General features: G+C 33.2%; 1 protein-coding gene across 1 annotated transcript in view; it reads right to left on the reverse strand.

The window, feature by feature from the left end:
• Positions 1–14,541, reverse strand: part of LOC129222129 (RING finger and transmembrane domain-containing protein 2-like) — a 67,827-nt gene that overhangs the window by 1,235 nt on the left and 52,051 nt on the right. The window contains 3 exon segments of the mRNA XM_054856578.1: positions 1,947–2,033; positions 2,035–2,049; positions 6,291–6,356. Coding sequence (XP_054712553.1) covers positions 1,947–2,033; positions 2,035–2,049; positions 6,291–6,356 — 168 coding nt within the window.

The following is a 14,541-nucleotide window of genomic DNA, read 5'->3' on the forward strand; positions in this document are numbered from 1 at the left end:
GTGGTCTACCAAAAAAAGCTGCAAATAACTTTACAGAACTTTTTTGTAAGAAAAAAGATTTAATAAAACTAGAAATAAAGTGAAAAGAATTTGCTTACTGTAAAGTTAATTCCATGAAAGTAACACAAAGATAAAACAAGTAACATAGCCGCACAGACATACATACAGACAGACAACACGAGAAAACTTGTTGTAATTAACTCTGGAACTGTTAAAATGGATATTTTGTGTGTCTATACGTTCTTGGGCATTTACCCACGTGTGGTCGAGTCTAAAAAAACTCGATATTTTCCATTTTGCTCACCCCCGAATGAATAAGGTCAATTTTTGATTGAAATTTTTTTTTGCGAATACAATACTTCCTTTTTTTGTGAAAGGAAGTAAAAAGGAAAAGTCCATGCATGGTACACATAACATTTTTATCAAAGACAAAGATCAGTTACTAATGTTTCCCTGTGCATAAAAGGGAAGGCATGTAATTTCTTTCAATCCTCAACATACAACAAAAATATTCCTTTGGAAATTGTTCACAAAATTGAGAGTGAGGGGGAGCACCTGGCATAAAATGCCTACATATATTTCTTTCTCTCCCCCCCTCCTTTTGATCAGGCGCCCCGAGTACAATAACTTACAGTAGGTACGCAACATCAGTATAATTGCCGCACCCCGAAAAGAGTAAGAGTGTCAAAAAAAATTTAAATGTTCAGGTATGCCGCATTGCCAAAAACGCAGTACATAAAAATTATGAGCAACTCCTTGATATTGATGATACATCAGAGTAGAAAATACCCATTAAAAAGGAAAAAAAAAATACAGTACCTATTTGCTTGTGGCTCTATCCCCCAACTTTAAAAAAATGAAGAAATAAAAACGGAATCTTGCATTTAAATTGAATTCTGATTTTTCTCCAAAAATCTGGAACGTTTTGCCCATCTAGGTTTTACAGTTTTTTTTTTTTTTTTGCAAATACTCTTTGCAAGGAAAGAAAATGAAATTTTATAATCATGTTTACAATTTAGAATGAACAATAATCATATTTATGTATGAAAAAAGTTAGTTTCCTTTATTATTTTTGAAGTGGTACATTTTTATTTTGCACTAACATCAATAAAATATGTACAGTGTACTGTACAGGTTTTTCATTCTTTGCTTCCTTACGTTCCTTTTAAGGTTTTACTTTGCCTTTCTGTTTACATAGAGCTCCATTTCAATCAACTTTACAAAATACATAGTAAGAAAGTATAGAATCAACTATACAAAAAATTGGCAAATAGGAAATTTCCGGTTTTTTCCCGCACTTTTTTAACAGTTGGCTGTTTACTTTAATTAAAGGTTCTAATTGACAGGTAACTAATATACAATTGCATCAGAATGTGCCAGTATCTATTTCTTTATTGTTTCATTAAAACAGTAGGACTGAAGTTGGGGCGATAAAAAGAAAAATCAATCATAAATGCCGCTACGGCAAAAAAGTAACTCATAAAAATTTAACTTTTAAACACGCAAACGCCGCGGCATTCCTTCCAGAGAAGTGCTATACTAAAGAAAGAAAAAGTTGGAAAATAAGGAGAGAGCTCTAAAAAGTAGGAAACTCTTGGGGGGGGGGGGGGTCTGAAAGGAATTTATTGCTAGGATACTGAATGACAAAAATTTTGTGAATAGCCTTCAATTTTGCAACCCTATGTTTTGTAACCAGGTGCAGTGGCGTCATTAGGGTAGGCGGTCCGCCCCGGGTGGCATCCTTTTTGGGGAAGCGGTTTCGGACCTTCAATGTGCCCCCCCCCTCTTTTTTTGTAGGAAGAATACAAATTAAATTAGTTCATCTGTTTCCTTTAATAAAGTTTCAAGAAGGGTCTGATTTTCAACATGAAAAAGAAGTAATGTTTGGTTAATTCTGACCAATTATTACAGACAAAAAAAAAAAAAAAGATGATGTCTCCACTCACTTTACACTGCAGCATAGATGGAGATTTGTAATCATCTTGGCAGATAGGGCATGCATCTCCAGCTTCTTTAATCTGCACAGAAGATGGGGGTTACACCATAGGTCTGAAAATTAAAGAATTGTTTCTGGGGGAAAATGTTTGATCACATTGGCACAGCTTAAGAACATTTTTTTTTTACATAAACAAGCACGATTGAAAGCAAACATTGTATCACTAATTTAAAATCTCAATTTGTAAAAAAAAAGGTTATTTTAACCTTAATTTTAAAACTTATGACAAGGGAAAAGTTTTTTTATTCAACTAACTTGCAACTCTCCAGTTACAAGTTCGATTACTTACAGATTTCCATGGCGAAAATGGGCTATCACCTGCTACCAGGGTTGGCAAGTTTCTGCCGAGATGGTTAAAACCACTGGTAGAAACCGGTTAAAACCGGTATGGCAAAAACCACTTTCTGCCACTTTGCGGCAGAAACTGGCAAAAACTCAAAAAAAAAAGAAAGAAAGAAAAATTAATTCTTGATATGCAACAGAAAATGCATGGAAAAAAAAATTGTTAACAAAAGTGCTGTAATTTTATTACAAAATTATCACAGTTCAAAATCAAATGTTACATTGTTTGGACCCTGCAATTGCCTCTTAGAAAAGGTGGTTTCAGAAATCTAAACAGGTTCTCAATTTACTACGCACAAATGAGAAATTTTAGAATACTCTTAAAACAGAAGAGTTAGCAGACAATGCATCAAGGGCAAGCAATGTTCGTGAAGCTTTCATCTATTGTATATTTGGTCCACCATGTAGTAACTGGGGTTGTGGTAAAAATTTGACTGGAAAAATAAGTTTTGAGAAATGGGGCCAATTTGTTTTGTAAAGCTGTGACATTAGGTAGAAAATTTAAGCAAGAAAAATTCTGGCACTTTCTTCTTGAAGCACATGACACGATAATTTCAATCAAACAATTTAGAGGAAGCATATAAGTGAGCAAATTACAATCAGTAATACCTGTTTAATTCTGTATGTCAATCCTCTTTCCTAAGCACCCCTGTATGATTTTTTATCCTTTGTTAATACAAATACTACGAGCCTCTGCAATAGGAAAGTTCCCTTTCTGAACTAAATCAAGGGCACTAGCATGGGATTTTATTTTTTTAAATGATGAAATGATGTTTAATTTTATAGTTTACTCAAACAAATATCATTTACTAATTACTTAAGTTATTGAACATATTTTTTGTTTTTGCCAGTTTCTGCCGGTTTTTACCGGTTATAACCAGTTTCTGCCACTGGCACGGCAAAAACTAGTTTCTGCCGGCAGAAAGCCAACCCTGCCTGCTACGCAATAGTCGGTAGTGAAGCATGAAAATCTATCTCCTCTTTTGGACTACTATGTGTTATTCTTGTGCCAAGTGCTTTTTGTATGGTGCATAGCACTTTGGAGAGAAATGTCAAGAAGACAATGAAAAGTCATTACGCCAAATTTGCAAATTGAGAAACCAAGAGCAACAACATTCATCTACTCAAGAATTAGGCAATTCCAACACAGGGTTTTTACTCTTATTCAAGAAAAAATATTTAAGGACTTTTTTGCACTCACATAATCAATTTAAATAAAATACAGTCACTTTGTGATAACTCTAAGTCTGATAACTCGAATATTACTATAACTCAAAGTTTTTATCAAGTTCCGACCCCTTTGTCTTTGATGCCATGCTAATTATTTTGAATATCTCAAAGTAACTTCCTTTAACTCGAAGTTTTTTCAAAGATGACTCGAAAGTTACTTTGAATTCAAAAGAACGAAAAAAAAAAGAAACGAGCGACTACTATGAGAGAAAAATTAATTCACCTTCACTTGCAATTCCTACACAATAGACCTCTAAAGCAAGAAGAGCACCTGTGTGCGATAAAGGAGATACATGTGTGGAAATGAGTTTCCTTTTTGTTTTGTACTGTACAGTTTACACTTGGACATGTTGCTGGACTATAAATTTGCTGCTAAGCTATCAAGTTGTTAAGTCAACTGACTGTACCTTTATTCAAAGGCTGACTTAAAATTTGTTCCCCTTCATTCTTTAGTTCGATCATTTGCTAATAAGTTCCTGAGAGACAGAGTGAGTTTTCTTTACTATTAAAGATGTCTAAGCAAATACTCTGTCAATGATATCAATAGAAAAAGAGAAACTTCTAAAGCGGTAGAATCCATGAATCCAAATTTGAAACGAATGAAGATGTGCACCTTTCCTGATGTAGAATCAGCTCTATTCAAGTGGTTTTAGCAATATCGAAACCAAATCCATGCTTTTGATTTTTTCTCTCAATATTTTTGATACACTATGCATAATGTGCTTAAAAAATTTTAAGTTCTGTAATTTTGTCTGTTATATGTACATATAAATTAAAATATTCAATGGTTTTTAATATTAAAATGTCGAAAACCGAAATTAGTGGTAAGTCAAACTTTTGATAAGTCTAACTTTTTTGTTGGTCCCTTTAGATAGGGTAGTAGGTAAATATTTTTTGGGTATTTACCCAAGGCCTGGGTAAATACCCAAAAATTGGGTATTTCACAAAAAAAATTCAAAAAGTGAATTGGATTTTTTTAAAAACTTAAATATGAAATAATTGGTAAAACTGATACATACATTTATGTATTACACAGTTTATAATATTTTTTTATTGAAAGACTTGATGAAATTATGAAAGAAACATATCATGAACCAAAAAATTTTTCTCTTCAAATTAATAATTGGAGAAGTATAAGCAATTCAATGATGAACTTCAGAATTTCAAAGTCGCAATCTTGGTAAGTCATATCCAAAAAAAAAAAAAAGGAAGCATGAGGGATGTGTTGAAGAACAAACTGAGAAGTTAGCAAGACTATAATGTTATTTATTTTATTGCTGTTAAAGTGATAACATGGCAAAAATAGAAACAGTTTTAACATTAACATTCTGCAAAAGATATAGGTAAATAAATAGTTATAATAAATTGAGCAACATTTCGTTAAATTTTGATGTCATGCAGGGACATATTACTGGGTTATAAAAGACTAGGACCTTAAAAAATTGATGTTTGCCTTTTTTTGTGACCAGTTAAGCTTTATACTTTTTGTAGAATGGCTTTTTATATTTGAAATTCGACTATCAACATTGATTAGGCATATCCAACACATTTAATGTGAATGTCATACTAGATTGCTAAGTTGTTTCACACAATAATTCTTTAAATATGCGATCAAAATATAATTTTTGGGCAAAAATTTATTGTTTTGTATATGGTTGGTTATATATATATATATATATATATATATATATATATATATATATATATATATATATATATATACATAGTGGAATACATACAGAAAAGTATTTTAGTTGAACATAAATTTTTGAAATAAATATCCGGGGTAAATACCTATTTTGGGTATTTACCCCTAAAAATAAATACCGGGGTATTTTACATCACTAAGTGGAAGTGACAAAAAGTAAAGAGTGCAAGCATTTTATTACAGAACATTAAATGTAAAAATAAATTTAAAATATTGGCAAATACAAAATATCCAAAGAGTAGAATTATGTATTCAATAAAAACGAGTGAGCTCTAGAGACAGATGCAATCGGATTTTGAAATGCAAAAAAATATCAGGGCTAATGTATAAAAATGGCTAAAGTTGATATATTTTTATGGACAGTAAAACCCCTCTAATGCGGACACTAACAGGTCAAAAATTTTTTTTGTCCGCAATAAAGGGTGTCCGCAGGCCAGGGGTTTAATAATTTAATTTGCCTTAGAATTGGAGAATTAAACATGGTTCCCATAGGAGGGGTGTCCGTTAGGAGGGGTTTTACTGTAATACGTATCAGTCTGCAAGAATGAATTAGTTTTTATTTACTTTCAAGGATTTTAAAAAAATCTATCATAAAAATCTAGAAATTTTAATATTTTTCAAGGGAAAATCAAGCACTTTCCATATCCACTAGTTGGAAACATAAATTTCAATGAGTTTTTCCAAGCACCATGGGAACCCTGTCAGGTCTGAGATAGAAACCACTTCTAGGTTCTCAAAGCAACCAGTACAACATCATTATTACATACAAAGTATTGAATTGGACCAATTTTATTTTTATTACAAATTATGCATCATCATTATGAATCATTTTCATTATGCTCTGAAAGATTCCTTTTAATTTTGATTTTTTTTTTTTTTTTTTTTTTTTTTTTTTGCCCTATTCTACTGATTAACCAGGACCTCAAACATTTTGCTTCATTTTTAAAAACAAAAACCTGTCATATAACAAAAAAAAAAAAAAAAAAAAAAAAAAAAAAAAAAATGAAAACTTACTTTACTCTGAATCACTTGAATGAGTGTTTTCTTCCACAAGTTTACCTTTTTTACAATGCTTTTACCCTATAAAATAAAGATGAGAGATGTTTTTAGATGTGATTTTAGCATACATGAAAGTTCAAAATTATATTAATAAGTATTCCAGTCCATGTATTAATGTCACAAAAGAAGCTGAATTACTTAAAATGTGTATTTTACAGGATTAAGGCTTGAAATTTCTATTAGGATAAACCATCTGCAAGATTTCATTTATAGACAGGAAAAAGAGTCAAAGTTTTTAAACACATGTGTATAAAAAAGGAATTAAGACTTAATATTGGGATGAGAATATGTAAACAAGAGATTTTAGAAAAGTTACTTTTAAGTGACGAGGCCGCACAGAACCACAATAGCATGTTTGTTGACATCATCATACACTAAACTCAGTGGTGCAACAGCCCATGAGGCTCATGGTCTACTGCGACCATCTAAGTTTCTTTGCGAACAAGGGCTCTGGAGTGAAAAGGCTCATGTTCTGGTTACGTAGCTAGTTGAATACAAAACTTTCAGTGTTTAGTATCCACAGTGGCATAGCGTAGGGGGGGGGGCAAAGGGGGCACTCGCCCCGGGCGGAACTTTGCTAGGGGCGGCAAATTCTGTAACACTGCATTAAAATCTTTTTTTTTTTTTTTTTTTTTTTTTTAAGATGGTTTTTCGCTAGGGATGGTGGATGTTGTCTCACGAAATAAACATTAAAAACGTCTTGTTTTACTTTTCAGTTCTAAACTGTTTCAGGATATTTTTCTCATTGAGCCACGAGCACGAAATACTGGATCCTAACAGGCATGCGGACCATTTATCACTGGAGCTGACATAGTAACACAAGAAACAGAGCGTTCAACCTCGTTGAAGTGGATTTTAAATCACAAAGATCGACAAGCAGTCAGGGGCGGACTAAGTCCCCCAAGAGGGCGCCAACCTTGACTGCCAAAGGGCGGGGGGAAAAAAAAAGCCTTGAATGTGAACAGGTGGTTAAAGGCTGTAAAAAATGAAACAAAGAAAAAAGGGTGCACATGTTCGAGGACGAAAATAATATAAAATAATATTTTTAAAAAATTTGAATTTTTTACATCTTGAATTCAAATTATGTTTTTCGCAATCAAGATTCACGAGTGTGTGTGTGCAGGCATGCGTGTGTGTATAGGCAGGGCCCGATCAAGCCAAACTGGTGCCCAGGTCCTGAGTAGAATTTGGTGCCCCCCCCATGAGAAAATCCGCACAATTTTAGAGTCAATGTTTTATACTAGAAGCCTAATATACTAGAAACTACATTTTAAAGGAACATTACTACATTTAAATAAAGCCCTGGATCCTTCTCCTAAGTAGCGACACGGGGAGTTGTCGGCCATGTTGGGGCCAAGCATCGGCTGTCTTCCTATGTCTGCTATGATGAAATAGTGGTTTCTTAGTAACTCCTTGTTAATAAATATTCCTAGATTCTTCGAGATAACAAAAATTTGAATGTACATTAACTTTTTTTAAATTTTTATTTGGTAAGGAAACTAATTTTGATATTAAGGCATTTTAATGTGCAAAGATGTTGAAGCTTAATGTTTTACAATAATTCTCGACCTTTTTGCGAAATATTTTTTTACTCTCTTCCCCGAAAGCATGGAAGTAGGATATTTATGTTGAAAGAATAGATATTATGATTGTATTGATTATCAGAATAGCATAAATAATTAATCATCCATTGATTAATCGCAACAGATATACTTTATTAACCAAAAAGTAGATTTTTTTTTAATCGTACAGACACAAAATTAAGCTGTATGTTACACGGGTTTAAACTACTGGTTCTTTGAATTTTAAAGTAACATAACCAATGTATAAATATGATACTTGCAGTTCCAGTTTGTATAGAATATAAGTTTTTATTATTAAACTGAAATGAAATTTCGAATCGAAAACAATGTAGTATTTAAAAATAAAGCGGCTTTCTTTTCATCCATAAAACTCATGGATTAAAACAAACTTTCGCTACTTATTTCAAGGATTGAATTCTTCTTTGAAAACTTATAATTATATTTAATCATTTACTTAAAATATAAACTATCGTTTTCAGCATTAACGTTTCATTACACAAAGTGGATTTAAATAAAATTTTGAATGAGTAACGCAATGAAATGCAAAGTAAGATTTTCTGCCTTTTAATAAAATAAAATAAATGTTGTCAAAGTAGCATGTTCTTTAAAAATAACACAGCAAAATACGGTGAGTGTTTCAAGTTTTATATTGCAAAATTGTTAAAATATAAGATATTGGATTAGTATAAATATTTTTTTACAACATCAACTCTCTCAACAATATAATGTCCGTGAATAATTGATTGTTTTCTTTTTTTAAATGTCAATGAATAAAGGGAGACATTTGTCATATTAACTCACAGAAACATAGAATAAAAGTTATAACTTAACTTAAGATTTTAAACAAAAGTTTTAAAATACATATAAAGAGATGAATCAATTACTCGTGTTATTGATTTTGTATTGCACATTAGTGCATGCTTACAATTCTGTTAAACATAAAAGTAATAGTTGCGTGCTTCAAAATGTTGCTTTCGTTTCACTGGCATTTTTCCTGAATTCACTAAACAAGTATTCAGATTACAGATCTGAGATAAATAGAAGCATTGACGATAAAGTTTTAAATATTAACTGCGCTAAAATAATTTGAACTTTAAATTTTGGCCAAATAAATCGATATTGTTGAAGAAAAGTAAATAAATAAATAAGGAACTGACCATTTAATAAATACGTGTTTACACGGAAGAGTTACAATAAATACTTTATGAAACACCAAAAATGGCAAAAAAATATCCTGTGAAAATAATCCTAGAAGAAGAAATAAACAAGAACTCACTGTGAAAAAGTAAAAACTCAAGGAATGCAATATTTTTAACTACGATGCGTTGGAAAAAAAAAACGTGAGTTTGAATACAAACAAATATTAAAAATATATACAAAAAAACATTGAGTTATACAGAGGTGCACACTGGGGGGGGGGGGGGGAAGGGATAAAAGAAGTGAAGTCATCTCTGCCGATTCAATGCACCCAGATTTTACGTTTTTCTTTATTTCGTTTCCCTCTAGGTAAAGGATATAATTTGGTGCCCGATTCTGCCCTATTCACTCACTTAACGGCACAGTAAGTAGATGCTAAAATGAACGAAGAAATAAATATACCGATAAATAAATATGAGCAAGAATAGCGAGAACGCAATGTTAAAAGACCAGTAAGCACTCAGATTTTGGCCCCAAGATGTCAAACGATTGCCCACGTGATCGGTCACATCCAATAAGAATCGGAAGCGGCACCAGACAATAGGGGAAAACGATGTCGCTACTTCTTCTCCATTCGAGGGCTTTACATTTAAAAGGAAACCTCAGATTTGAATACCAAACACTTGATAGTCACCAAACTAATCACGTTAAAATTGTTTCTTAAGGCGAAAAAGAGTTAAAAAACAATTTAAAACTGAAAAAAAAAACTTACTAATTCTGACATCAAGCTTTAAAAAGGCTTCTTTCTGGCTTTAACAGAGGCAAATGTGTCAATCAAATAATCGAAATCTATGTTTGATGTCACAGCATTTTCAGTGGTCAATAAGGAAAACACCCGTAAATTATCCTGAGAAACGCAGCTTCTCAAATGATTTTTGATTCTTTTCGAAAATGAAAAGTAAAGTTCACTGGAACAGCTGCTGATAGGCAAGGTAAGAAGAAGCTGCAGGGATGAATCCACATAATGAAATGTATGTGTAATGTTTGGTGATCTTATTCTTTTAAAACATTCTCCAGCAGAAGGGATACCCTTTGCAAAAATTTGAAAGTGTGTTAATTCTTCTGGAAAATGTTCATCTATGTCATCCGAGTAATTTTTTTGGAATTCCAGAGCTAAGGGACAACGACTTCTTTACGCGAAATTTTTTTTACTTTATGAGTTTTTGAGCTGATTTTTAAAAAATTTTGAGCGCCCTCTCCCTTAAAGTTGAGAAAAAGTAAAATGAGCTTTAAAAAAAAAAGTATGTAAGTGAATTTAGGCTAGGCTATTTTGGAGCCCAGGTCCCCGGATCCGCCAGACCGTGCGTTAATCTGGCCCTGTGTATAGGTAGGCGTGTGTGTGTGTACACGTGTGTTGTGTGTGTGTAGGGGATAGACGCCACCACCCAGGTTTGGTCTCGCTCGCGGAGGCCAGTGGAAGGTGGAGTTCGCACAGAGTTAAGTTTTCTGCTTAAGCTTAGCCTTGAATGAAATCAAACGATTTCTAACTATGGCTACGAAAATGTGTCCCCTTAATACGGCGCAAAATAAAAAAAAAGAGGCGCATAGGTTTGAGGGAGAAAAAAACCGAGAATGCACAGGTTCGAGGGCGCAAAAAGAGGAAGAAAAAAAAGGAAGGCACACGCGTTCGAGGGAGCAAAAAAATGTATAACAAAAGGCTCATAGGTTCAAGGGCACAAAAAAAAAAGAGAGAGAGGTGAGGTTCAAGGTCGCAAAGTTTTTTTTTGGGGGGGAGGGGGGTGAAAAAAACGTGCACAGGTTTGAAGGCGTAACCAAAAATATTTCACATGCAAAGATGTCCCACTTCGGTAGAAATGTATGTAACCTTCCTTTCGACCCCTGACGGAATAGTGGTTCGACCAAAAAGCCGACATCCAGGAACAGGTTGGCGAGACAAGTTTGGGAAAAAGCGTGCTTGAATGATTGAAAAGGCACTAAATTGCCAATGCTGATGTCGCTGCATTTGCAATGCAAATCCGGAGGTGAAGATGTTTTCTCTATTCACTCCCCTCTGCAAAAGCGCTGAAAGGGAGGTAATTAAGTCTCATTTGTACGATGGTTCATTGCTAAAGGGTAGGAAAAAAGTCATTGTAGAATCGTCAAGCGTAAGTTGGTGATTTAAAAGAAATGGGGCGAAATTAGAATGGCGCAAAAGTATGAAACGAGTAAAAATTTTGAATCCTTAAAATAAATTAATTTTGCAGGAAAAAAGAAAACATGCGTTGTTTTTCACTTCCAAATTTTTAAATGTTTAAATATAAAACCTATTGTTACAAATTTCGTTGCCTTTCAACACTAATGTTAAAAGCAATCATAATGAAAATTTTGAATCAAGGCTCCTCTGAAGCAAGCATGAAATTAGCAAACATAAATCCTACAGAGGAACAAGGATTAAATTGTAGTGCCTTCTGCTTAAAGTTTTATACACATACATAGGTTTTTTCCCTTTTAGTGGAGAGCATTTATATTAAAAACGTGAGTGTAAAATTATTCTATTTCTGAAATACATTTACACTAAAAAGAATAAAAGAACAGAATGTTTTTAAAAATACCAAGCACTTTTCATAATGCACTCAAAAGGACAAAATAACTTTTCTAGATCAAAAAGGGCAATTTAAGAATTCTTGTATTTTTTCAAAAATTCTAAGAAAATGACACCACAAACGAAGAAAAGTGTGGTTCTAGTCATTTCAAACCAAACTTTCCCAATAAGAAAAATATGCATGTTTCAACACTTAAAGTTATGATTGAAAGCTAGATAATAATAAATCCTCTTCATGACGTGAGCCGCACTTTTCTTCGTTTGTGGTATCATTTTCGAAAACTACAGGAATTCTTAAATTGTCCTTAGTGACTCAGAAAAATTATTTTGTACTTTTGAGTTCATTATGGTTCTTGGTATTTTTAAAAAAATTCTGTTATACGTTTGTGTACAAAATAGAAACGTACCGAGTACTCGGTAACTACTCGGTACACGGCCTACTCGGCTAATTTGCCAAGTACTCGGTACTCGGCCAAATTCTGATCAGATACTCGGCCAATACCGAGTAATTGCAAAAAATTGAATATTGTCCAAGACAGATACTAAAATGTCTAAAAAAAGAGCAAGCATTATATTCTGCAATCATTTACAATTAAAATTTATACGTCAAATTTAAATTTTGAGAATAATGCAGTTTGTAATGCTTCAATAGAATAAATCTTTATTTTAATGTCCCCAAAGTAAATAAAACTTATTATTAGAAATTATGCAAAAAAGGTAAGTAGAAAGTATGGAATTTTTATATTAAAAATGGATTTTTTCTACAAACAAAATTAGTTATAAAAAATACAAAAATACCTTTGCTTAAAGAATAAAAGGAAACAAAACAACGTTAAAAGCACAGTGCAGGAACACTGCAGACAGGTTTTTGGCGTTACAAGGAATTCCTTTTTCAATGCACAAAATGAGAGCTCGTGGATTTAAAGGCATCCGACAAAAGTCGGATTTTTTTGTCAAATGTCTTTATATTCTTTAACTCACATGTTATGCACTGAAAAAGACGTTCCTTGTAACGGGAGGGGAGGGGAGCAGAAACACGTGTCTGCAGTGTCCCTGCATATTTGTTTTATCAGCTTTTAAAAATTATGTTTGGCAGACTAGAACTATGATTGGTATACAGTGAAACCCCTCCTAACAGACACCCCTCAAAGGCGGACACCCCTCTTATGCGGACAATTTTTAATTCTCCAGTTCCAATGCAAATAACATTATCAAACCCCTGTCCTGCGGACACCTCTCTATTGCGGACAAAAAATTGTCCTATTAATATCCGCATTAGAGGGATTTTACTGTTATTTGTTTTAATTCCAACTTGTTTAATCATACCTTTTATTTATTTATTTATAATTTTAAAAATAATTTTTTTGTAAAATTTTTGACACAAACAAAATAGTTTATGTAATGCACAATTAAATTTCAGCAGGAATTTAGTTTTAAAAACTATTATATGGACCAGGAGGTCTATACTACTATTCCAATAAGTTCAAAATTCATCACATGTGTGTCGGTGGTTCTTCTTAAAACATAGTTGGTACTTGGTAACTCGGCCGAGTAGTGAAAGGCCGAGTACTCGGTAACTCGGTATTCGGCCGAGTAGTGAAAGGCCGAGTACTCGGTACTCGGCGAAAGTGCTACTCGGTACGTCTCTAGTACAAAATAAGGCAATTTTTGTTCTGCGCACTTCATTTTCAATGGAAACACAATGTTGTCAGCCTTGCTTAATCTTGTAATGAAAACCACGCTTATACAAATAAAATCTCCAGGAACCAAATATTTCCCAATGTTAGACATTTCGCAATGTTAGGGATCCCGCTTAATCGAACAATTTCCCCGGTTAATCGAATAATAGTGATCATCTTTCGCATATGTTTTAGCTGAGAAAATTTTTGAATACATTAAAAATTAATTAAGAGCAATTACTGACGCAAAAGTTAAAAATTGTATTTTTCGGCAAACAACCGGCGGGGAACAAACATTTATAATCTATCAAAGCATATCCACTATTCTTTTTATTTTCTTTTATCGTTGCCATTACCAACAGACAGTTGATAATTAAATTAAAAAACACAACGAAATATAAACTTTGCAGAAGATAAGAAATTGATAGATATTAATTGTGTAAAACACGGTAATTGAAGTTAGAAAGGTGTTCTCAAAATACCTTGAGCAAGGAATTCACTATTATGGACTGTCTCCAAAAAATATTAACTGATAAAAAGTGTCGAAACAAAGATTCACTACCCACAGTTGTAAGTGACATATAATTTCATACGTACTTTTATTTACTTAGCTTATTTAAAACGCTTTTTAATAAAAAACATGTTTCTTCTATTACTTAGAAATTGATTTATTATAATGTTTTAAGACAAACGTTGTCAATCATGAAAAATAAATAAAATTTTCCCCCTTAATCGAATAATATTTCTTGGAACTCACGGTATTTGTTTAGCGGGGCCGAGTACCAGTTTTCCATTCAGTAGGGGAAATTCATCACAGACCGCCAACGATCAAGAAAAATCATAGTTCAGCTCGCCTTAAACCTTATTATAGTATTGCACCATTGATATCCTTAGACCTCATTAACAATTTCACTGACGATCTCCGGGGGGGGGGGGGGAACCTTACGGACATAGCTTTTTCTTCCGTGCATCTGGGGGTGATGGGGTAGTGATTGGTGTTTTCGGAGGAAAGGAAGAGAAGAGAGAACTAATAAGAAGAGAGATGGGGAAGGGGGAAGCCCGGTAAATGTATCTTTACAGAGTTTCCTGAAAAGTATCAGCGGCTAGGATAATTCAGCTAGGATTACTCCGATATTCGATAAAGTTCGATAATTTTCCATGATTAGGTAGGAAGAGAATAAGCTTGATCCATTTCGCCATATGAA

Source organism: Uloborus diversus, chromosome 5, assembly GCF_026930045.1.
Source record: "Uloborus diversus isolate 005 chromosome 5, Udiv.v.3.1, whole genome shotgun sequence".
Classification (NCBI taxonomy): Eukaryota; Metazoa; Arthropoda; class Arachnida; order Araneae; family Uloboridae; genus Uloborus; species Uloborus diversus.